The sequence below is a fragment of the Musa acuminata genome, chromosome BXJ1-2, assembly GCF_036884655.1.
Source record: "Musa acuminata AAA Group cultivar baxijiao chromosome BXJ1-2, Cavendish_Baxijiao_AAA, whole genome shotgun sequence".
NCBI lineage: Eukaryota > Viridiplantae > Streptophyta > Magnoliopsida > Zingiberales > Musaceae > Musa > Musa acuminata.
The window spans coordinates 21,297,360-21,321,630 of record NC_088328.1 but is presented as its reverse complement, the minus strand read 5'-3'; the positions used below and the strand labels follow the sequence as shown (position 1 = coordinate 21,321,630).

General features: G+C 41.0%; 4 protein-coding genes and 1 long non-coding RNA gene across 9 annotated transcripts; 2 read left to right on the top strand and 3 right to left on the bottom strand.

Moving 5' to 3' along the window:
* Window positions 1-1,610: 1,610 nt before the first annotated feature.
* LOC135597948 (WEB family protein At3g02930, chloroplastic-like) lies at window positions 1,611-5,209 on the top strand. Its single transcript, XM_065091459.1, has 3 exons — window positions 1,611-1,835; window positions 2,459-2,717; window positions 2,800-5,209. Exons 1-3 carry the CDS (start codon window positions 1,816-1,818, stop codon window positions 4,966-4,968), a joined length of 2,448 nt encoding a protein of 815 aa, XP_064947531.1. The 5' UTR covers window positions 1,611-1,815; the 3' UTR covers window positions 4,969-5,209.
* A 1,150-nt stretch (window positions 5,210-6,359) lies between these two features.
* On the bottom strand, window positions 6,360-10,570 carry LOC135597952 (transcription factor MYB93-like). Its single transcript, XM_065091465.1, has 4 exons — window positions 7,766-10,570; window positions 7,371-7,670; window positions 6,604-7,287; window positions 6,360-6,518 (listed from the first exon to the last, which is right to left on the bottom strand). Exons 2-4 carry the CDS (start codon window positions 7,634-7,636, stop codon window positions 6,494-6,496), a joined length of 975 nt encoding a protein of 324 aa, XP_064947537.1. The 5' UTR covers window positions 7,637-7,670; window positions 7,766-10,570; the 3' UTR covers window positions 6,360-6,493.
* Window positions 10,571-12,738: 2,168 nt separating this feature from the next.
* Window positions 12,739-16,609, bottom strand: LOC103973921 (B3 domain-containing protein Os04g0386900-like). Its single transcript, XM_009388598.3, has 4 exons — window positions 16,424-16,609; window positions 15,267-15,330; window positions 14,538-14,719; window positions 12,739-13,312 (listed from the first exon to the last, which is right to left on the bottom strand). The coding sequence occupies exons 1-4, from the start codon at window positions 16,607-16,609 to the stop codon at window positions 13,019-13,021; spliced, it is 726 nt and encodes a 241-aa protein (XP_009386873.2). The 3' UTR covers window positions 12,739-13,018.
* Window positions 16,610-16,889: 280 nt separating this feature from the next.
* On the top strand, window positions 16,890-19,513 carry LOC135611417 (pentatricopeptide repeat-containing protein At1g11290, chloroplastic-like). The gene has a single exon (XM_065107159.1). The coding sequence runs from the start codon at window positions 16,890-16,892 to the stop codon at window positions 19,302-19,304; it is 2,415 nt and encodes an 804-aa protein (XP_064963231.1). The 3' UTR covers window positions 19,305-19,513.
* A 112-nt stretch (window positions 19,514-19,625) lies between these two features.
* LOC135597937 (uncharacterized) lies at window positions 19,626-23,349 on the bottom strand. Of its 5 annotated transcripts, none has more exons than XR_010481457.1 (5): window positions 22,765-23,349; window positions 22,514-22,664; window positions 21,092-21,238; window positions 20,530-20,585; window positions 19,626-20,445 (listed from the first exon to the last, which is right to left on the bottom strand). It is a non-coding gene; the product is annotated as an uncharacterized LOC135597937 (long non-coding RNA). The 5 variants fall into 5 exon arrangements; XR_010481458.1 differs by having other exon boundaries at window positions 22,609-22,664; XR_010481455.1 differs by having other exon boundaries at window positions 21,092-22,664.
* Window positions 23,350-24,271: the final 922 nt, after the last annotated feature.

The window sequence follows — 24,271 nt, the reverse complement described above, 5'->3', positions numbered from 1 at the left end:
AATCATGTGTCATTTCTGCTCTTACAATATTTTATCTTTTGAGACAATCGTATTACTGGTGATAATGCTGCTTATGACAAGTTTTTCGATGCATGTACATGGAACTCTAATTTAATCATACTCTCATCAAATCGTATCTTCTGACACGTTCATTGGTCTGTGGTCTGTCCTTGAGGTTCCTTTGATCTCATCAGCCAAACTGGAGACAACATAGAAATGGTCGATGAAAGGTCTTTTTATTAATCCTTTTGATCCTCTACAGAATTACTTCTCCGCAAGTCATCTTACGGTGGCAGGTCAGTTCACTCGCAAAGAAGTAAATCATTTACGACGCTTATACATGTGAATAGACTGACTCTATATAATAACATAAATGGACTGGAAATTTAAGATACAATATGATGATTGGTTTACGAGTCAAAATTATGATTTGGATATTATATTCGTCGATCTCATGTGCTGCTTCATTAGACCAATCATCAATCAGGTCATCCATCGTACTCTCTAATCTCAGTGGCAACTCCAAATGGCACCAGCCGATTACACCTACAAATTGCTACTGCCAAATATCCATGAAACTTCCCTAAGTGGATCCCACGAAGCATGAGCAGCAGGTCCAGGGGTGAGCTGGAGACCCAAGGAAAACACATGTAGGAAAGAGATGGCAAAGCGGATCACATCCATATCCATGTGCGAGCTATCCTGTTGCTGGCCTCCCTTTGTCTCGGCCATGTCCTCCTTCCTCCCCCTTTCTTTTTACCCACATCACTTGGATCATCTCAACCGACGTCAGCGCTCTGTAATCTCCATGGGGGGGGGGGGAGACAGTCGTTTAGATGCTTCGTAGGGTTGTCCGGGAGTCCAATATGCACAGGATTACCTTTTATTTTACTTTTGCGTGATCGACCTGTTTTCTAACAACCCCAGAAATGTGCTTTCAAGCCACCAGCATCATCACTTTTTATGCCAACGAGCTTATTAGCTGAAACAAGTCGATGAGACTAATTGTTTTAGCTTTTCATTCAAGTAAGTTCCCTAAGGTCTTTCTCCCACCCCCAACCCCAACCCTCCTCATCTGATCCATTTAATACCTGCCCCAGAAACAAACACGAGGCCGAGAAGCCAACGAAGGGGCCTGTTGGGGTAACCGGACAGCGGCATCTACCTGAGTGGGACGTCACAAACAAAATCCAGCACACCCACTGGCCACCACCACTCTCTTATGTTTTCAGCTACTAAATTACCCTCTCTCTCTCTCTCTCTCTCTCTCTTGGTTGCAGACTGCAAGTGCCTTTAAATATCCTCAGGAAAGTGGCAAAACACAGCTTACTCATGATAGAAAAAAAAAAAAAGTGTGATCACATCATCTCAAATGTCTCCTTTTATAACTTCGATCTTTGTCGGATTGGAGACAGAAAGAAAAAATCAAAACTCTAGCTACTATATTGAGGACTACCTCTCTCTCGGCAGCAGTGTCTTGAGAAAAAGAGAGTTATTACGGGACTCTTCTTACGATTTACGACCTCGGAAATAGAGAAAGAAAAAGATGGGGAGCGATGTGTGCTTCTTGTGAGGTGGGGTGGGGGGTGGGGTGGTGGGGAAATGGGACTGTTGATCTGACACCTAATGAAACTATTACTCGCCTCATTACTTCCTCTCGGCCTTCTTCTCTACCACCTCACTCTTTTCCATTTTCCTTTTGTGGTGGTGTGCGGCACGGCATCCACCGCGTCCTCCTTCCGCCCTTTACCCTGAGCTCTCCGGCAGCTCCCATTGGTAGCGTCTCACTTGCATCTCCCTAAGCCACTAACTACTATGTTGCCCGCCAAAGCCAAGTAAGCATCCTTTTCTCACCAGATCTGTGAGAGCTTCCTTCTCTTCTTCTCCTCTACTTCACCAAGCTGCCGCCTTTCCTAGTTTCTTAGGGGTTTTTTGGTACGATTTGCTTTGGGTTTGTTTTCAGTATGGTTTTTTTTTTTTTTGTTCTTGTTCTTGAAATGCTTTCTCTTCTGAAAACCGGACCATTGATGCTGTGATCAAGATGCATTTTTTAGCGTAGGTAAAGCGGTACCTACACATGCTGCAATCTGACCGACTCTTGTTAGATTGGATGCTGTTTGCTGATTTGTCTGATCTAAACGTGGATCTTTAGGCCATGTTTTGCTGGATATTACATGGGCTTGAGCATCAAGATTCTTCTTTTATGGTTCGCTATTGCATTTCTACATTTGGGCAACATAGTAGTGATGTATGCAATGCTATTAGGTTCCCGAGTTCGCTGAATATGACATTTGTTGACTGATTTAGCTGTGGCTCCTAAGATAGCTACTGATTTATGCGATAGATTCATACACTTTTTAGGATGATCTGTATCGGGGATATCTTGCATTGCTTTCCTTTATGTAGTGGTTTTATAGTCTGGATGAAAGAAAGCTTTGGTAAATCTGACCTAGCGCAGATCCGGCCTATCCGAGGCTTCGAACGGCAAGACTACATCGGCAACCCCCAAGGTCAGCAAGGTACCTAGTAGAAATGGATCCACCAAGTCGGACTCTGGTTCCCCTTCTCCGGCACAAAAGCCATCTTCTCCTGTGCCAAAAGTATCTCCGTCTGTGGCAAAGCCATCTTCTCCTGTGCCGAAGTCACGCTCTTTGCTTGAGCGGTCACCCAAGTCGGCGGAGTCCAAGCCGCCGATTAAGAACAGTACAACTCCTGAGGTAAGAACACAAACAAAATTTACATGTTAAGTCCAGGTCTTCTTTCTGTGAATCTTTTTAAGATCATGATTTTTGGTTGTAGAAATCAAATCGAACTTCAAAAGGCTCAGAGCTGCAAGCAAAGTTGGATGCCATTGAGGAGGATTTGAAGAGAGCAAGAGAGCGGTTGGCTTCAGCCGAGCAGGAGAAGACCCAGACTTTCGAGGAGTTGAATGAAGCTAAGAGATTGGCCAGTGAGATGAATGAGAAACTCGAAGCCGCAATTGTTGCTAAGAAGATGACCGAGGAGATCTTGGAGATTGAGAAATTCCGGGCTGATGAATTGGAGCAAGCAGGCATTGAAGGCGCACAAAAGAGGGACGCAGAGCATCAAAAAGAACTTGAAAGCATCCGAAATCAGCATGCTTTGGATGCTTCGACACTGCTTTCTGTGACTCAGGAACTCCAGAAAGTGAAACTTGAGTTAGCTAGTGCCAACAGTGTGAAGAACACTGCGCTGAGCGAAGCTGATGATGCAAAGAAGATTTCTGAAGTGAATGGAGAGAAGGTGGAGGCCTTGTCCAGAGAAGTGATCCATTTAAAATCCTTGCTTGATTCCAATCTGGATAATATGAATACAGAAGCAGCAGAAATGATTAAGAAGTTGAATGTGGAAATGAATTGTTTGGAGCTCGAACTTGAAAGAGCAAAGACAGCTGAAGAGAAACTACCCAAGATGGAATCATTAGTTGAACAGTTACAAATGGAAGTGACTGATGCGAGAAAGGCTGAATCAGATGCTTGTGAGCAAGTTGAGGAGTTGAAAAAGGATGTGGCATCATTCGAATCTAGACTTAAGGAAGTCAACCAATCTGAGAAGTCTGCAACTGAATCTCTTGATATCACGAGGAAAAAAATGGAAGAGTATGCCACTTTACTGCAAAATGCTGAAACTGAGATTGCTGCTCTTCAAGGAAAAATAGAATCCATGGAAATTGAGGTAGCTAAGTACAAAAATGATCTCAAGGAATCAGATAGGAAGCTTGATTTAACACAGGAAGAGACAGTAAGCCTCAGAAAGACAGTTGAACTGTTAAAATCTGAGGTTAAGAAACTGGAGGAGGAGAAGTTGCAGGTGCTCGACAAGGACAAGATTGCTGCTTCAGATATCGAGAGACTGTTGGAAGAGAAAAACAAACTCGTTCACGAACTTAATACTAGTAGAGATGAAGCAGAAAAGGTTAAGAAAGCAATGGAAGGTTTAGCTTCAGCATTGCATGAAATGTCTACTGAAGCCAGGGAAAATCAAGAAAGGCTTTTGGCAAAGCAAGCTGAAATTGAAGATGCCCAGGTGCAAATAGAGCAATTGAATTCAGCTATCAAGAACACTGAAGAGAGGTATGAGGTCATGCTAGATGAGGCAAGATATGAGATAGTTTGCCTCAAGAAAAGTGTCGAAAATTTTGAAACAGAAGCCAGCAATTTGAGCACCGAGTGGGACACAAAGGAGCTACACTTTATTAATGCCATCAAAAAATCAGAAGATGAACTTTCTTCCCTCAAGATGGAAATGGCAAAGTTTGTTGACTCGCTCAAACTAGCAGAGCAAGAAGCACAGGCAGCAAAGGCAGATAGCGTTGAGATGTTAAGCAAGTTGAAACAAGCTGAATCTGCAGCCACTGCAGCTTATGAAGCAGCAGAAGAAGCAAAGGCTGAGACTTTGCGGCTAAAGGAAAGGTTGTTGGACAAGGAGAATGAACTGCAGAGTATCACTCAAGAAAATGATGATCTTCGGGTCAGGGAAACAACTGCCCTGCAGAAAATCAAAGATTTGTCTTTGCTGCTTGAGGAGGCCACAGCCAAGAAAACTGAAGAAAAGATTAGGCTTTCAAAGAGTGAAAAAGAATATGACGTACTGCCGAACATGCCTCAGGAAATAAATAGTCGTGAATGGGTACTAAATTATCACTCGGATGACCAAAAGCCAAATGTAGAGAACAAGAAAGGAAACCAAAATGAGGAAGAGGAAGATCCCATGGATATCGTGTCAAAAGGTTTAGCATCAGAAAAGGACTATGAAGCAGAATCAATAGATGACGATGCAGATTCGAAGTTGGACAGTGGTAGCTTTGATCAGATAAATAGCATGACAGAGAGCATGGACTATGGAACAACCTCACCCACCAAGAACCAGGAGCAAAAGAAGAAGAAGCCTTTTCTACATAAGTTTGGGACTCTGCTGAAGAAGGGCAGCCATAAAACCCATAAGTAGAAATAGGAGCTCAATCGCAGGTAGTGTATCACATTGAGTCTCACATACTACATATCGTGCTTCTTCGATGCTTCAGTATCACTTGGATTTTCTGATGCTTCATCAAGTGCTTGTCTGAAATCCTGTAACGAACATAAAGATTTTAAGGGTATCTTCAGTTCCATTGCCAGATTTTAGTTGAGGAGAATTGTACTACATTTTCCTTTGCGCTTATAGAGAAACGGTATATCTTTTAAACCCATCACATATCCAATGAACTCAATGTAATTATTTTATAATGCCGAACTATTTTTATTACATGTGAGCTAAAATTTTCTTATCATTCACTTCATGCTGATTAGTGACTCTGTCTGCTGTTACGATATGTTAATCCTCTAATTTTTCTTTATGTCTACCATTTGACACATCTTGATTGTGCTACCACTGGAATTGTTTAGGTACAGCATAAACACCAAATTTTTAGTGATAACTTCGTGGTTATATGTTAGGCACAAGTGAAATAACTTGTTACTGTGCTGTGGCTAAGAGTACTTACAAAGCTGCATACTGTGCATAATATTTGTCTTCTATTCTCTCTTTCAGAAGCTTTAATATACTAACTAGATCACAGCAAGTTTGAGTCATTGCATTTGCTCCCTGCTACAAATCCTCTGCTCCATGTGCCCACGAAGAGTCTGTGACTAAAGACACTTCTGTAGCCAGCTTGTTTGCATCTTCTGTTCTCCCATGGAGTTTGTGGCCGGAAACAATGTCAGCATTAGAATCTACCGAAGACATTACCACACAATCAGATTTGACGAAGCTTCCTACTATTGGCTTTATGGAAGTTTGTAGCTGTGAGATGGTCAATATGATGAGTCCTTTTTTGGCCCTTCTTTGACTTCTGCTGCCAGCCACTTCAACCGTTCTTTCTGTTTGTTGTGATGCTCTAAAGATTCCCCATAGCAACTTTTCTTTCATGGAAAGAGGTAAAACTCAGATTTGCTTTGATATATCAAATGATCAGATTTTAAATTTTTAATATGGCTGCATATTTGATTTTTTTTATATTCGAATATAATATAAGGAATCATATGGTCACTGAACAATTCCCACAGACTTTTGGATAAGAAAAGGCACCTCATTTTGTTCCTTGATCTCTGAGATTTCAGTTTAAGACTATCTGGTGAACTAAAACATTAATCCAAATATTTTGGAGCTCTGTAACTCTAATGCTTGTCTCTTTGGTGCTCTGGATGACTTGTCTCTTTAATCAAGGTCAAACCTTCAAATCTATCTTCTCAATAAATTAGCAATCTCCAACCCAACCAACTATTATCGAGTTCATCAAATGTCCCAAGCTTTCAGCTGCACAATCCTACTTTCTCCTTTCAGCTCCACCAAACCAGAGATTTGTTAAAAGAAGATCATGTATAGCATCTCTAGTCTTCTATACATTTTGAGTGGGAAGAGAAAACTGTGCTTATGTATAGCAAGGCTTTACATCAAAAAATGATACCTCAAAACCTATCAAACAAGTTGAAGTTTATGCATTAGGCCATGGCATTTGGCTGCAAACACACAAAGAAAACTTGTCAATATATCCATTGCGTGTAGGTAGAAATTAATGTGGAAAGAGAAGATTAAAATGCTTACTCTTGTATTTCTTTCCAGCCAAGATCACTGATGAGGCTATCCAAGTTTAGGTTTTCCCAAGCCTCAAATGGTGTGAAGGACAACGAATTCGCGTATGTACTATCACTTAGCTTGAGCAGGTCAACATTCTCTGCCTCGGAAGAGGCTGAAGCGAAGAGCGGAGTAGAATTTGAAGCTGGCGATGAACTGGCGCTCTGACGCTCTTCTGTTCTCGAAGCACTCCAAGCTGTAACCCCTCCTTCATCCATACAGAAGCTGGAGTCCGGAACAGGTTGTGAGTCCTTGTTCCAGTAAGGGATCACCGAAGCTGAATTCTGAAGGTTGAATGAGCCGCCGAGGCAGCCGTCACCGGCTTTGTAGTTTGTGTGAGAAGGTGATCCGAAGAGGTTCATCAGGTCCATGTTTGAAGTGGAGCTGCTTGTCAGGGCTTGAATCAGGCTCTGCACCAGGAGTGCAGCTTCTGCCTGTAGCTTGAGAGCGGTTTCCAAGTGGCTCGTCGTATAGCCAAGATTACCAGCGGAGAGCAAACTCGAGAGGCTCGTCAGCAGGCTGAGATCCGTTGTCGGCCTATGGGTCACCGGATCGATCCCCATTCGCATGAGCTTCTTCCTCAGGTGCGTGTTCCAGTAGTTCTTGATCTCGTTGTCCGTCCTTCCAGGTAACTTCGTCGCGATCGACGACCACCTTCGACGAACAATCGTGCTCGGTTACATCTTCTCACACAGCCAATATGTGAAGCTAATGAAGAAGAAGATGGGAATTCATACTTGTTTCCGAGAAGGGAGTGGAGGTGGACGATGAGCTGCTCCTCTTCCTCGGTGAACTTGCCTCTCTTGATATCAGGTCGGAGGTAATTGGTCCACCGGAGCCTGCAGCTCTTGCCGCAGCGGTTCAGGCCGGCCAGCTTGGGGATGCGATGCCAGTGCCCCCGCCCATGCTTCTGCACGTAATCAATGAGCTTCCTGTCCTCCTCCGGTGTCCATGGCCCCTTCTTCACGCTGCCCATCTCCTCGTGACTAGGAGACCTCGCCATTGCTGCTACAATACCAAGCAGTCTCTTGGGTTGTCTGAGAATATATAGGACAAACCCGATGATACAGAGAAGTAAACGCAAAGCAAACAGCCGACAACACCGACATTAAATATCGCTGGCTTGGCTTACCAATCGATGTATATTTCTGAAGAGAAGGATATATACTGTGGAATTCACGTTCTTTTAATATCTCCATGCATGCATCTTCTGATCACGTAATCAGGGTTCTCATTTGGAGATTGAAGGAATACCGAGGACTGCTTGTGATGACACCTCTGCAGGAGAGTAGCTGAGGATTAGGTTCGCCATGCCACTTGACAAGGGTTAGAAGTCAAAGAAGGCAGTGGATTCTGCAAGGCAATGCCGAGGAAGATTCATACACTTGTTTCCCTCTGTTTGACACGGCACTCACTCTGCATTTGATTTGGGATCAAGAACTGAATTAAATGATCAGGAAATGTCTGATTTGGCAAGGAGAACAGAAGTAATTAAAATAACACAAGTAATTAGTCGATAACAGTGCTGCTGTAATGATGCTGAACATCTTTTTCTTCGAGTTTCTAAATCACTAAGAGCATTTGAGTCGGATCGGAAGGCGAGAACAACATTCTTTGAAGTGTTGTAATGGGTGATTCAAGTGAAAGTGGATGTTCATTGTGTGTTACAAGGAATTCTAAATCTCGGTTAGAGAGCAAACTGACCTAATTAACCAGAGCAAGTTAGTGGTTTAAGCAAGCTGGGAGATCCATTGTCAGGTTTTTACCCACAGAGAATTATCTTTGCAGGCTGATCAACTTGCACTTGTTTTTGTTGCCGTATGAAGTGCTGCAAGTGCCTTCACGGCTTGGTGTTCTTATGCCTGCATGCATCAGTAGTTAGAGGCATTTTATATTGTATCAGCATGAGAAACCCCACCCCACCCCACCATCATAATTGTTCAGCTCAAACTCTGTAAGTGACTGAGAAAGAATCAAGAATAGCAGAGTTCTGGTTAATGATTTCCTTTTCAGTCTAAGATTCTGTAGCAGTTGGATCAGAATGTCCAAATTCTGATTGATCTACATCTGAACCTTTTTTCTTCTGCTCAGAATGAATCAGTAGTTTGATGAAGAGACAAACTGATCTCATGCTATTCTCTCCATCAGATCTTTACTAGGGTAACTACTTCATCTTGCCAAGTAAAACCAATAATACTGCCTTAAGAAATCCGATTTAAGTTTGCTCTGCAGTCATATTCTGCAAGTTGTAGTGCAGTCAGTGTTTGGTTTCTGAGATGCATAGGTCAGATTAGAATACACTGCTGTGATGCTGCATCATCATCTTTGCAGTGTACTGCCACAATAACAAAAGCAAAACTAAGTGTTTATCTCATTTTTCAGTGGTAAACATGAAACATCCACATTGCTGTTGCTTCCTTGTTACAAGCTGTCTTCTTCCACCAAGAAATGGTGCTGCCAACTATCTTATTTCCACCTCATAAACATCAAAACCATGAAGCAATTCTTTAATTTTCTCTATCATATTAGATGACCATCAACTCTCAAAAGGCCAAGATAAATCAGAATGATGAAACATTATGAAGAGTGGAGGAATTTTTTTTTTTTTTAAATTTGAGGAAACGAACTTATCACCGGCCAATGCATTCATCTCTACCAGTTATAAATCCTTCAAGAAAAAAATTCTGCAACTCAAGAATGCCATTGGAAAGAGTTTTGTGCACATCAATCACCATGAACATCTGAAACAACTAATCTATTGTGTGTTAGACCAGTATAGTCATGAGGAGTTTAGCATGTGGATCAAGCAATGTGTCACCCACCACTGACCACTCCTTGAAAAGATATGTGAACTATTCAGTCATTTTCATGTTAGCTGTGCCAACCATTTATCAACCATTTGAGATGTAATCAATCATTCAGCAGCATATCTCACCCTCCCACTGGGATCCACCTTAAAGCCATCACCAAAAGCTTGTGTAGATCTTCTTTTGTGTCACCACTTTCGTCACCCACATATCAACCTCATAATGTATATATATAATAATATTCAAGCAACTTTCATTTTTCTTTTCCTGATATGAAATGAGGAGGCAGTCTTCGGTTTCCTCTTTGATCCCGCTGTGCTGCTAAGCTCCCTCAACAAGCAAACTATAGAATTCCTACGTGCGTTTACTTGTCCAACAACGATAAAGAAATCACCTTCTCTTTTGCTGCTCTGAGGCTGATGCCATCCACAGTTCCCTCTCAATCAGCAGAAATGGCTGAAAACATCTTTGATTTGGGAATTACAACGTTTGGAGAGCCATATCTTTCATTCTCCAACGTGAAGTTTGCATCATTAAGCAGTGAATTCTTCTTTGATTTTAGCTATTCTAAAGAACACAACTTTCTTTGTTTTGAACTCGGATTTCCATTGCATTTGTACAGCCACATTTCTTTTCTATACGATCGAACTCACTGAATTTGGTTTCATTTTCCGAGGATCAAAATGAGAGCTAAGCTTGTGATTTATTTTGTCTCCTTCCACATGGTTGGGGTAATTCTTGTTGGCATGCTAAGATATGCTTCTGACATTTTTTAGTGTCATGAACAAACACCGAAAGCCTCGTACCGGCAATCACGGATAAAATGCGTCGATCCATTTCGGTAGGTCATCATCATGATCCATCCTTTCAACAAACAAAGTTGCTCTGATTAACATGTTTTTGCTGGTTCTTCATATTGAAAGCATCCTCAATTCCTCATGATCCATCCTCTGAACAAACAAAGTTGCTCCAATTAACATGTTTTTGCTGGTTCTTCAGATTGAATGCATCCTCAATTGCTCATGATCCATCCTCTGAACAAACAAAGTTTCTCTGATTAAGATGTTTTCTGCTGGTTCTTCAGATTCCAACACCATATTGAATGCATCCTCAGCCACAACAAGAAATCAAGTCAACCACAACTGGGGAAATCTATTCAGGAGCTCAAGTCTTAGGATTTGGAAATAGAAATATGAATGCATCCTTAGCCACAACAAGAAATCTCAAGTCAACCTCAACTGGAAAATCTATTCAAGAGCTCAAGTTGTAAGAATTGGAAATAAAAATATGAATGCACCCTTAGCCACACCAAGAAATCAAGTCAACCTCAACTGGGGAAATCTATTCAAGAACTCAAGTTATAGGATTTGGTAATGGAAATTTGTAAGAATTAGCACTTAATTTCTCCAAAACAGGGGAACCACTCTGGTAAGAGCAATCTTAATTGCGTTGCAGCTTTGAGCACTCCTCTGGTTCATCATGACACTGTTTCTTGGCAAACAAGGACTCAGTTATTATAGTATATATGCTCACTAGATGTGTTCTCGGTAGGTATGAGTTGCTGAGAACCGATGCCATCAAGTTCCAACTTCAAACGCACAAAGACTCTGTGCAGATACAGTGAAACATGCCCTTCACATTGTCAATTCTTTGACTCAAGTACTTATGGTACATCTTCCTTTATTGACTTCAGATCAATACAACTCTCTTTCAACTAAAGCATGCATCTACTGTCATTCTTCTGCAATATTTCTTGCTTATCAGTCTCTTCGTTGCTTATCATTATCTAACATTTCTGCAATATTCACTCTATTCTCTTTGTTGCATATCATCCATTCTCTTGGAGGACAAAAGATGAAACTAATTTTTCTTGCCTAACATATTATGAGATATTATCTTATCTAACATTGTATCAGGGGAGAAAATGAATCTTTAAGTCCAAGGAAAAAAAGATTAAGGGCAGTCTTGGTTGATACTTTTAACATTTTATGTTTTTTTTACTCCTAAGGAGTAATGTAGTCCTAAGGGTTTCTGCCTTCAATGTTGTTGTTTACTTATAACATAGGATTATAATTTACTCAATCAAAACCTAGGAGCATAAAGAAATCTGGGCAGCACACAAGGAACCCAAACAGTACATCACAAAAACCTGTACCATAGGAGGTTTCACAATTAGCAATTAGCTTTGAATTTTATTTAGAAAGACAGTCAATGGCTTCATAATTACACTTCACATTACATTATTGGATGATATAAGACCAGTTAAGTAGAAAAAAGAGATCAGCAGCTTCTGCATCAGCAGTTAACTTGAAGTCACAAGCTAATGCTTAACCTATGCAACCAACCCTAGTTAATGAAGAGTCAAAGTCCTGTAAATTGATTTAATGTTCATTTTTGTGGTTCTTATTTAAATGATTTAGTTCTATGTTAAAAGCATGAAAATGACTTGATTTTCTTGGTTACCACTAAACAGGACACTTCAAACTAATTTTCTTCATAAATACTTTTTTTTTTTACAAGCTATCATCTATAGTATTTTTCACTCTTTTCTAGAAATTATTATATTCTTACTCTAAAATGTTGTTTAGAGTTCTTTAATTGGAGAATTAAATAAATAGCATAGAAAAATATGGATCTGGGTGTTTACAAAAATGAACTTACAAGTCAGAAAACATGTAGCATTTTAGAGGATGTTGCTTAGAAGGGAACCACTGTAACATTGTCATGCTTGCACAGATGAACAAAAGAATAACTCATGTAGCATTGGAATCATTATCCCAACATGACATAGTCTTGCTCATCATTTGCATGCAATCTGAACACTTTCCTGTTCTTGTTGTGATTGTAAGAGTACAATCCAACATGCCTAGGCATTATTCTAATGGTGCCAACATGCAACATCATACGAATCCAATATAAAATCTCACCAACCTGCATACCCTTTGCTGTTCTACCAACTCATCAATTGCTTCATTAGTAGGTGCTCACATAAGGAAGAAATGTAAAGATTTAGCAGTTTGCTTTGCATGTATTTTTCATCCATCTTGATGACTAATGCTGCTTTGTAGCCGCAGCAGGAAGCAATTTAGACAGATTTTAGTCACAATGAACATAACAATTCACCTTGTCTCTAGTATGCATGCTGTGGGCATAACTGATGCACATTGGTGGCCTTCTGATGCAAGAGTTTTAAGATTCATACGTGAAAGGAGGTAAAATGAACACCAAGATAGTACTAGTGTGTTCATCAACTCAGGAGAATGAGAGGAGCAGCAAGCCACAGAGAGCACTTGAACACTGAGAATAACAAACAGACATAAGACATTCCTCTTAGAATCGCATTGCATGAGTTGACCACCATCTTAGTTTGAAGACACATTACACACTTGAACATGTAGAACAACAACCATACATAGAACATCCCCATCAAAATTCCATTGCATGAGCTGATCACTACCTTAGTATTAAAATATTACAAGGTTCCCATTTGTTGAAAGAGGTCCTGATTTCCATTAACTTACTGAGTTCTGGGACCATATGTCTGCTACAGAGAAACCAGGTATTGATGCATTTGGATTCTAGTCTATCAAAATAGGTCTATCGGAACTTAGACCGTTATTAAGACATTCAGCTGGGAGATCTCCTCTAAGAAGTTGAACCCGAAATGTAAAATTCGTATCGTCCATGAGTTCAAAGAAGCAGCAATCTCCAATCTTCAAATTGTTATCATTCACAAAATGTTTCCATCCACCATCGAATCTTCTCTGGGCTCGATCTCCGTAATATCTCATCTCCCATATCTTCTTCTTGAAGTGAAGTGTTAAAGGGACACAGGTGTTTGGAAGATGTGGCCAAAATTTCTTTGGAATTGCCTATAAAATTTAAAAAAAGATATAAAACGGTATAAATCACCTGTGTGGCATCTAATGAACAAAGCAGCAGATTCACTAGAAATTAAAAGAAGCTATATTCAGGATTCTGGTACACTGAAGCACCTTGGAAGCTGTAAGAACACATTTCAGCAACTCCCTAAAAACAAATAGGTTAAATCCAAGATAGAACTGATCACCAATATTAAATATTGTCACGACCTGAGTCTGATGAGCCAACTAGCCAATAACTCCATTTTGATCCTTCAACCACGGACTAAAATGCTTAAGCAAGAATTGTCATAATACACTCATCAGACCCATATAAGCCAATCATAGTCATTGCCCACTTCCGATGTGGGACTAAGTAGGGTGTTACACTATCCCCCACTCAATTAGCCCTGCCCACGTGCCGTGATGAGTTCTTGCTAGGTCGGCTCTGATACCACGCCGTGATGAGTTCTCTGACTCCATCCATGGGTAACCTTTTCCTACTCGAGCTCTCTCACCCTGCCCAAATGCTAGGTCGGCTCTGATACCAAATATCACGACCCGAGTCTGATGAGCCAACTGGCCAATAACTCTATTTTGGTCCTTCAATCATGAACCAAAATGCTTCAGCGGGAGTTGTAGTACACTCATCAGACCCATATAAACCAATCATAGTCATTGCCCACTTCCGATGAAGGACTAAGTGGGGTGTTACAAATACTGCCTCTTCCATCGTGTCCACAAGCACAAGGCTTAGTTCACCTAAGGATTTTTATTTGTAGTTGGACTTCTATTAGAACTTTGTCAACTGGTTGAGCAAAAGAGTACAACTGAACTCACTCTTAGTTTTTATCTGATGAAAAAGTACAGAATCATCAGATCACCATATGATAGTAGCTAAGACTGATAATCGCTTTAGCTCCTATTCTCTCAATTAATATAGTTAGGTCACTGAAATAATTGTTTCAGGATGAGAAGGGTAGTAGCTAATAATGACAATCATTTTAGTTCATATTCTTTCAATTAATATGGTTGGGCCATTGAAATAATTGTTTCAGTATAAAAGGGTATTGAAATGGTTGTTTTGCTTCAAATCAGTTCAAGAGTATGGCAAAAGTATGACATATCATTAAAATTATTCAGAGTTTGACAGAATGCAGCAAGACAAAAAGATTCTTAGATGTTGGAGAAAATTTAGAAGAACCGCATACCCAGGATTAATATAAAAGGAAATTACCAGTTGATATGGGCGCTGGACTTGAGACTTTGACATAATGATTGAAAAGAAGGGTTTTCCAGAAAGTGGAACAGTTTTTTCTTCTGCATCAGATATATCAGGTTCTGATGGACTAGGGGAAGAAACATCATCTTCATGATTATTCTCTCTATTTGTGCTGCAGTTCGATACATGGTGTCCAGCTGCATGTCCAATCTCAAGGTATCAGATGTTGAAATCAAAATTTACAAATTTCTCATTGCAAATCAGCAGAAAGAGATAAAAAAAGTAGGAAACGAAAATTCTATATCACTGCAATATATTGTTATCTATAGCACCTTATTTTGGATAATTTGAATTGCTATCAACCATCGGATTCACTATCAATGCATGAAAATGTAATAAATCACCTACACTAAATTTTTATCTATCTAAATCAACATTTGACAAAAGATTGCTACATCATTCACGAACAAGCAGATTATTGAATGACTTTTTAGTATCGCCAATTGCGATGCATCTACAGAAAATCCGACTGCTGAGAGTAAGATAGTATAGATAACAACTATTTAACAGTGGTATAGAGTTTCCCTTCCATATCTTTTCATATACCTGAGCTTTCTTATTTATAAGAAAGTTACATAACTCAATATGAAACTATAGAAGTCAAATTCATTAAATAAATAGAAAAGAGACATGGAGATGTTCTACCCGTACGCAACAGCAAAGAGACTTGGAGGATGTATATACCTGGATGGTTATTTGATTCTTCAGATGTAAGGCTGCATGCTGCCAGAACTACAGAAGAGTCTGACTGAAAAGATGTTAAAAAAGAATCAAGAATGAAAATGGTTAAAGATACAAGTGTCATGCTCTTTAGTGAAATGTAAATGCCCAATATGAACGGTGTGTCCTCATATTTTGTCACAATTATACATAGGACAGAACCCTAATACATTCAATGCAAAGATCCCTCTTTGCCTGCTTCACTTACCGAGCATGAATATGATCCATAAGGGAGTTAAGAACCAAAGATTTAAGTTTCCAAAGTTTGGTACCAAACAAATCGAAATTTAGTTACCAGATTGTGCAAATTAACCGTAGATCTCCTTGCCTTGAGTCCTCATAGCTCTCCAAGAAAAGAAAAGTTTCCTATTCTAAACACTGTGCCATTATAAGATGTTGAACAAATTCAGCAAAACAATACAAGAAGATTGATCACAGCTTAGCTAGTTTGACTTGTGGGATAGAACGCGTACAATGCATGTATTCAGAGGAAATGATATCTGGCCAACAAAGATAAGGGAATGTTGATCAATTTAAATGGATCTTACAAAAGGTGGATCTTGTCAGACATAGTCTACTCACACCAGCAATAACATACAACAGAAAAACAAGAGCTCAAAGGAAGAACACCAAGAAAGATAGGACGTCTTCATTAGATGCATAAGGTGAGTTGACTTTAGTAATGAGTGTCAAAAGATAAACACAATCGTATTGGAATACTTGCATAAGCTACATCAGAATGGATTCGGTAAGTTTAGTGGCTATTAACTACGAAAAAGTGAGATTAAGAGAAGAAAGATCCTTCACACCATGCGCCACCTGCACACTTGTTTTTGCTTCCTTAATTTCTAAAGGAAGTCGCATTAATTTCTAAGCCTTAGGACAGAAACAATAATAACAACTAAGAAAGTCACGGAGGAAAACATGAACATGTAGACTACTAGATTTCCCAATGATTTAGTTTAGGAAGCACAACAATGAAGAAAAAAGGTCTCATTTATGCACGCTTAAGTGCTGATCAAACTACAGCAAGCATCAAACAAAGCAAGGAAAAGAGGAGCATTTAGAAATAGGAGGTAGGATAAAGCTGAAGAAGGGCAGGAAACGCGAGCACTCGTCACCATTGGGCCTTCGGAGGCGGAGATTGCTGAACAAGACTCCACTACCACCTCCTCTAACAAGAGACCGGCCCCGTTTCCCGGCCATCTCGCCGGATTCCAGATGTATTGTCCGGCTGCAGTAACTTCACAGCCCTCGAAACCCGCGCTACCGCAGTCTTTGTAAAAGTTGAAGTATCCCCTGCGCATCTACCTATTTTGTGATTGGAGGACAGAGTGGGACCCGTGAAACATCTTCTCCAATCATACGAAACGGGTACATGAAAAGACGTAACTTTTGGTTCTCGGATTGGTCTTAAGACGGATCACGTGTCCGACTTCATTACCGCTAATATTCAGGCATGTCGGCCTAAAAAAGAATTTACTATTGGGCTGAGCCCGTTAATGGCCCATTATGTCATGCGTTCACCATTAGCTTCCTTTTATTGAATTACCCGCTTCCCCGACTCGACTCACGAAACCAATACAAATGCTGTCGACGCTGAGCCCGTTCGCTGCTGCTGCTGCTCCTACTCTTCCCAACCCCTCCCACTCCCCTCCCCATTTCTCCCCTCGCCTCCTCTCCCACCCTTCCTATCTCCTTCTCGATCTCTGCGCCGACCGCCGCGAGGTCCGCCTGTTCCTCCCCCAAGTCGTCAAGCGCGGACTCCACCTTGAGCACGTCTTCCAAACCAAGCTCGTAGCCCTCTTCTCCCGCTTCGGTGACCTGCACGATGCCACCCTCGTCTTCGGCTCCGTTGAGGACAAGACCGACGAGCTCTACCACTCCCTGCTCAGGGGCCACGCCAAGCACTCCTCCCTCGACGACGCCGTCGCTTTCTTCCGCGCCATGAGGCGCGCCGGCGTGCGCCCGGCCGTGCACAGCTTCACCTACCTCTTGAAGGCCTGCGGCGACCGCTCGGACCTGTGGCGGGGCAGGGAGATACACTCGCAGCTGATCGCCAGTGGCTTTGGCTCCAATGTGTTTGCCATGACCGCCGTCGTAAACATGTATGCGAAATGTCGCAGGATCGAGGAGGCGAGGAGGATGTTCGATAGAATGCCTGAGAGGGACTTGGTGGCGTGGAATGCCATCGTTTCCGGGTATGCGCAGAACGGGATGGCAGAGAGGGCTTTGGAGATGGTGATAAGATTGCAAAAGGATGGTCACAAGCCTGATTCAATCACCCTCGTCTCGGCTTTGCCTGCCTGTGCCAATGTTGGATCTTTGAAGATCGGGAAAACCGTTCATGCTTTTGCTATGAAGGCTGGCTTTGATTCTTTGGTGAATGTCTCAACTGCTCTCGTGGATATGTATTCAAAGCGGGGGGCAATTGAGACCGCAAGGTTGGTGTTCGATAGTATGCGGCTGAAGAATGTTGTCTCGTGGAATTCTATGATCGATGGATATGGGCAAAATGGGGATGCAGAGGAAGCCTTGAGACTGTTTAAGAAGATGATGGCAGATGGTATCCAGGCCACAGATGTTACCATAATGGGTGCTTTGTATGCCTGTGGTGAACTGGGGGATCTCGAGGAGGGGAGGCATGTTCATGAGTTGCTTACAAGAACTGGCTTCGAGTCTGATGTTTCTGTTCTGAATGCACTCATCACCATGTATTCAAAGTGTAAGAGAATTGATCTTGCTGAAGATGTTTTTGAGAACATGCCGGTAAAGAGTCTTGTGTCTTGGAATGCTATGATCTTGGGCTATGCACAGAATGATCGTGTTGAGGATGCTTTGAGACTCTTCAACAAGATGCAATGGAAGAATGTAAAGCCAGATTCATTCACTATGGTTAGTGTAATTCCTGCACTCGCTGACATATCTGTCTTGAAGCAGGCAAAATGGATACATGGCTTGGCTATTAGATTGTGTACGGACAAAAATATATTCATCATGACTGCTCTCGTAGATTTGTATGCCAAGTGCGGGAGCGTTCGTATAGCACGAAGACTCTTTGATGCAATGGAGGAGAGGCATGTCACGACATGGAATGCGATGATAGATGGTTATGGGACGCATGGTTTTGGGAAGTCTGCAATTGACCTGTTTGAACAGATGAAGAGGAGCTCTGTGAAGCCAAATGACATAACATTGCTGAGTGTTCTTTCGGCTTGTGGTCACTCTGGTTTAGTCCAGGAGGGGAAGAAATACTTTGCCAGCATGAAGGAGGACTATGGCTTCGAGCCTAATATGGATCACTATGGTTGCATGGTGGACCTGCTGGGCCGTGCCGGGAGGCTTGATGAAGCTTGGGACTTCATTCAGAAAATGCCAATCAGACCGGGTATTAGTGTTTATGGTGCCATGTTGGGTGCTTGTAAGATCCACAAAAATGTAAAGTTGGGAGAGGAGGCAGCACAGAGATTGTTTGAGCTAGAACCGGATGAGGGAGGGTACCATGTTCTATTGGCTAACATCTATGCTGCAGCTTCAATGTGGGAGGATGTTGCAAGGGTGAGGACTATGATGGAGAAGAAAGGGCTGCAGAAGACTCCTGGTTACAGTTCAATCGATTTGAAGAATGAGATACATACCTTCCATTCTGGAAGTACTGATCATCCACAATCACAGAAGATCTACACAAGATTAGCTAGGCTAATAGATGAGATTAAAGCTGTCGGCTATATGCCTGATAGTGATTCTTTACATGATGTGGAAGAGGATGTTAAAGAACAGCTGCTCGGAACACACAGCGAGAAGCTTGCCATTGCATTCGGGCTCATAAACACTACACCAGGAACCACAATTCAAATACGAAAGAACCTTCGTGTCTGCAACGATTGCCATAAAGCAACCAAGTTCATATCTCAGGTCACAGGTAGGGAGATTATCGTGAGGGATATGCAGCGATTCCATCATTTCAAGAACGGGCAATGTTCCTGTGGAGATTATTGGTAGCCAGTGTTTCCACTTCAAGTGGAACTACAGCTGCTATTTCTTATTGTATAGGCTTCATGTGATTGTTGTTTCTTTTGAGTTTTGGGGTGTTGATGACCTTCAAACAAATGTATTACTCATTCTATCATTATAAGAATGTAATACGTCTAAAGTGTAACATGTTCCCTTGCAGTATCGATAATTTGATGAAAGAATGACAATTTATGTGACAGACTTTTGCTAATGTCACGCATACTTTTTGCTTGAAGGAAGCTGATGGAATTTGGATTATTATGATCAGTAAATAGCTGGTACTAACTTGCTGAGACAAGAAAACAGATCAACTCAAAGAGGGACAGGCAATTGCATTGGCAGAACTATTTGTCTTGTTTGTCAAGCAGGTTCGAACCAAAAGAGAAGTTTTAGCAATCATGCAACCTGCAAACTGCTACTACCAAGACAACTCAAGACAACCATGAAGGTGAGAGCTAAAACAACTTACTGAAACCTCTGCCCAACTTCATTTCTCCTCCAGGTTTGGGAGAGGCTTGTCAACTTCATCGAGCTGCCGGATCCAGGTAGTCTGCTCCAACACCAATGAACAATCGCCAGCAGTGTGCTGCAGGGTGTTACGGAGATCATTCTTGCTGTGGTTGCCACCGTTGTGCTCGTCGGGGACGAAGACGCCGGTTTCAGGGTCAGGAGTCCAGTACTTCTCCGACCCAGTATGCATTGTATCATTAGATTAGATGATTCTATTTAATTAAGTAAAATATATTATAAATCTGAGTAGTTATCAGTTAATAGAAAAGAATCTACTTATGATAAGATTCCATCACTATGATGTTACTTAGATCGCCTCGTCCAGCAACACCATCGTCGTACCAGGTCGAACAGCTGCAAATTCTTCGGTGGTGTTCGAAGCATTGCACAGGCTACTATAACATGTAAAACTGATGCAACCTCGCAACTGCCACTGAGGAAATCTATAGCAGTTTGAAGGATGATGCAACTCATACAACCATGAGTAAGTACAAACCTGAGAAGAGCTGCGGCTTAAGCAGGACCGGGCAACAGCTGGTTGCTGGGGGAGCCATTAGCGAGCAGTCATCTGCTGGAGCAAGCAGCCATGGGAACTCAGTTAGGGAGGCAAGGAAGACTCCTGCTTTTATCAGCAGAAAGAAAGCGTAAGAATAAGAGAAGAAATGTCGAGAAGGGAGGAAAAAAGATCGATTCCTTCTTTTACCTGTTAGAATTCTAGTTATTTAGTGTCTTCCCTGTTCCCATCCAGCTGACAACTTTCTAACAAAGAATAAGATGGTGACCAATTCAATGGATTGTTAGCTTGGAAACACTTTGGCAGTGAAACCACAAGGGCACATGCTAAATGTGCTTCCTATTGTTTATGTCCTTGACATCAAGCAACATTAATACCCATGAGATTGATACGCAACAAAAGATACATGAGGAATTTGGAGGTCAAACATACATATCTGTTTACTAATTATTGACTTCCTATTCCAACTGTCAGAATAATGTCAACATCCATGAGAAACATAATGAGGTAAAATCAATCTCTGCTTATTAATCATTATCACTGCAATAAAATGTGAATAAAAAACACTTGTGCAAATCAAGATGATCATGAGCAGATATAGTACTTTCTTCCAACACAATATCACCAGAACAGTCACAAAAGAGGTCCTAAGATGAAATCCATAGCTGAGGATCAACAACAAAACCAAAACCTTATTTATTAAACAAGAAACAACTAGCACATAAAAGTTGCACCAAACAATGCCTTTTACCTTAAGATTCAGTTGATCTTACAATGAAGTTTTGGCAGGTTATAGGATTCATCACTACTGGTGGCCCTGCAGTACGAGGCCAGGCCTGAAACTTCTTGTCGGTGGCTTCCCACCATTCATTATCAGCTACAGTTTATGGTGTTCTGTCTGGTTTTGAGAAATGCATATGTTAGATTCAACTTTGTTAAAGATCATATGATACAGAATCAGAAGTTTAGCATAAATTATATAATGACTCGGGCCTGATGGGCTAACTGGCCTATCAACTTCGTTTTAGTCTAAACCACTGACCAAAATACTTAAGCTGAAGTTAATAGTAGTACACTCATCAGACCCTTATAAGTCAATCTTAGTCTTGCCCACTTTCGATGTGGGACTAATCAGGAATGTTACAATCACCCCCACTCAAAGGCTTGACGTCCTCGTCAAGCCCCAACATAACCCAGATCAGGCCCTAGCATAGTGCATGTGAGGCGCAGCTCAGTGGTGGCTTCACGCCGTGACGAGTCCTCTGACTCCGTCTACGGGTAGCCCTTTCCTACTCGAGCCCCCTCACCATGCCCAAATGCTAGGTCGGCTCTGATACCAAATATAATGACTCGGGCCTGATGGGCTAACTATTGAAGAGACACTCGAGGCATCTTCCAATTTACGCATATCTTATGCTTGAAATATTCTTAGACACATGCCAAATTGATAAGTACATAGATGCAGAAATTAAATATATGGTAAGGGATCAATAGGTGAAGACCCAAATGCCAGAGTTACAACAAATGACTACCAGGAGTACATTCCAGAAGGTTCTGACAGAAACAACATGTCATTGTTGAGATAGTCTAAGAAAAGATGGTGATCGCTTGCTTTTGCTGAACTTTTTCATGCCATCTTCAATCAGAAACATGCAGGAATTCAGAACGTGCAATTGTACTCCAATTACAATTAAGAGATCAAAATAGGCTATAAATCTATCACCAAAGATATAAAATCTGCATATTCCCCTTTATCAAAACACCTAAAGTTGAACTCTATTGCACGTACACTCAGAAGTTCAAATACAATTCTTAAGCAAACTCATGTTCCTTTTAAATCATACATGATATACACTGGCTGCTAATACTAGTATGTTTTTTCTATCTACATCATATGCTTTCCAACACATTTCTTGCTGAACCACACTAACTCTTGATGAACATTCTAACATCTTGTAAGTGTTGAAAAACAACAGAAACTGGGACCAAATATCACTTGAAAATCTATATTGGAATGTTATGCGACAATGTTCTACAAGAAATCATTACAAAGTATGCATTCTGAAGTCTAAATAATCCCTTGTCCTTCAGGCCGGCCTTCATTAACAGTTCATTTCTAACAGCAAGCCACAGAAACAATGATTAAAGGTATCTCTTCAGATGTCCAAACTACCTAATTCCATTCAACAAGTGGCCGTCTTTTCTTTATCCAATTCATGCCAGAGACTGGGGCAGTAAAAAAAGAAGGCAGAAAAGATCACATCTGACCGAGAGTAATCAGCAGTACGCCGAAAGGAAGGAAGTTTTCGCCGCAAGATCAAGCCCTAGATCAACCAATGGTGGAAGATGAGAGCAGAATCCAGGGGACCGAGCGATCGATCGATATATAGAGCGCGTAAATCGAATCAAAACACGAGAACTCACAATGGAAAAGAGGAAGGAGGAGGGAATGGATTTGCAGCTCACCCGACTACGGATTCCCAAGCTGTGCTGCCCTTGATCGGTGCATCGAAGCGGCCAAAAGAGAGGACGACGGGGATAGCGGCCCCCTTCCGTCCGACTTAAGTGACGACTGGAGTACCGGTGAGAAACACACCGTGACGAAGGGTGCACGGAATCCGACGGCGTTGACGTGTGTTTTCACAAATTCGAATAAAAAGAAATTATAAAAATAGAAGCAATTTTTCTTTTTATTACCAAAAAAGAAAAAAAAAATTATAAATTAAAAATTAATTTATAAATTCTTCTTCCAATTATAATCAAATATGAATTATTTGCTAAATTAGTGAATCGATTAGCCCGACGATTACTCTCTCACCAAATATGAATAAAAGAGAAGCAAAATTAGAACAATAAAGTCTTGTCCTTAAAAAATAAGTCATCACGATCTCTTTATATATACAAAAGAAATAAATACTAGACCAAAACACAGATTTTCTTGTAAAAAGAAAAAAAAAAAGGAAAGCAAATAATCATTTTATTATCATACATTCTACGGGACTTCGATGCATTGTTCCTTTGCACCAATGGCACATAATCCCCCAAGGAATAAATAGATGTGAATGTCACAACATTACAAATAGAACTACTTTAATGCTGCCACGCAAAACGTATAGATCTTTATAAGACACAAAAACATGCAAATTGTCCCACATCTAATTTTCTTTTCTGAAGTCTAGTCAGGATATATTAATTACATTGATGTTGATCATACAACAATACATGATGTTCGTGCTGTGGCACAGATTACAATTGAATGATCTTTCAATGGATAACCCCTCCAGATTGTCCTGAATATTGCAGTTGAATGCTGCCAAATGCATGATCCATCACTAAGAAGATAAAGAACAATACATTATAGCTAATAGTCGACTACACTCTGTGGTACCAAGACAGAGCCGCCGAAGACGGCAGCTGGTTTCAGGTCATGTAGGATGCATATCTATCTCCACATACCTAGGAAGAATGAGAGAAAAGAATGACCCAGAAAATAGTAGCAAGTGCCATCTTTAGGGAAATTGCTGCCGGTTATAGGTATCCTCATGCACAAATACTGGAGTGGGTTGAGTCTGGGGTGGTGTGTGAGGATGGCCCAATGCGATGCCTTGATTTTGTTGTGCATTCCAGGACTGGGTGTTCTTTGCTGAATACGATGAAACACAATATACAATGCCAAAGGCAACACTTGCAAGAGATAACACGTGCCTCCTGAAAATACTCCAGACTTGATGATAGCAATAGTACAAAGGCTATTATGAAAGTAACCCTGCATGATTGAAGAAAAGAAAATGATAATTAAGTTACTGGCCTGAAACAATGCAGATATCAATTTAAATAGAAAAAACCTAGCGGTAGAAAGCAGCAATCATTGATTTAATTTAAAACAGAACAACTGCTAAAAGTTTGACAAACTAGTTTGTCTACTCCAAGC

What these genes read in the sequence shown, in the direction of transcription:
- LOC135597948 (XM_065091459.1), top strand. Translation starts at nt 1,816, where the DNA reads ATGTTGCCCGCCAAAGCCAA. An exon ending in ATGTTGCCCGCCAAAGCCAA is followed by an intron (nt 1,836 to 2,458) that starts GTAAGCATCCTT and finishes GACCTAGCGCAG; the next exon opens with ATCCGGCCTATCCGAGGCTT. An exon ending in AGAACAGTACAACTCCTGAG is followed by an intron (nt 2,718 to 2,799) that starts GTAAGAACACAA and finishes TTTTGGTTGTAG; the next exon opens with AAATCAAATCGAACTTCAAA.
- LOC135597952 (XM_065091465.1), bottom strand. Translation starts at nt 7,636, where the DNA reads ATGGCGAGGTCTCCTAGTCACGAGGAGATGGGCAGCGTGAAGAAGGGG. An exon ending in CACTCCCTTCTCGGAAACAA is followed by an intron (nt 7,288 to 7,370) that starts GTATGAATTCCC and finishes TGTTCGTCGAAG; the next exon opens with GTGGTCGTCGATCGCGACGA. An exon ending in GGCTGGAAAGAAATACAAGA is followed by an intron (nt 6,519 to 6,603) that starts GTAAGCATTTTA and finishes GTGTGTTTGCAG; the next exon opens with CCAAATGCCATGGCCTAATG.
- LOC103973921 (XM_009388598.3), bottom strand. Translation starts at nt 16,609, where the DNA reads ATGCGCAGGGGATACTTCAACTTTTACAAAGACTGCGGTAGCGCGGGT. An exon ending in CCGCCTCCGAAGGCCCAATG is followed by an intron (nt 15,331 to 16,423) that starts GTGACGAGTGCT and finishes ACATCTTTTCAG; the next exon opens with TCAGACTCTTCTGTAGTTCT. An exon ending in AGAATCAAATAACCATCCAG is followed by an intron (nt 14,720 to 15,266) that starts GTATATACATCC and finishes TTGGACATGCAG; the next exon opens with CTGGACACCATGTATCGAAC.
- LOC135611417 (XM_065107159.1), top strand. Translation starts at nt 16,890, where the DNA reads ATGCTGTCGACGCTGAGCCCGTTCGCTGCTGCTGCTGCTCCTACTCTT.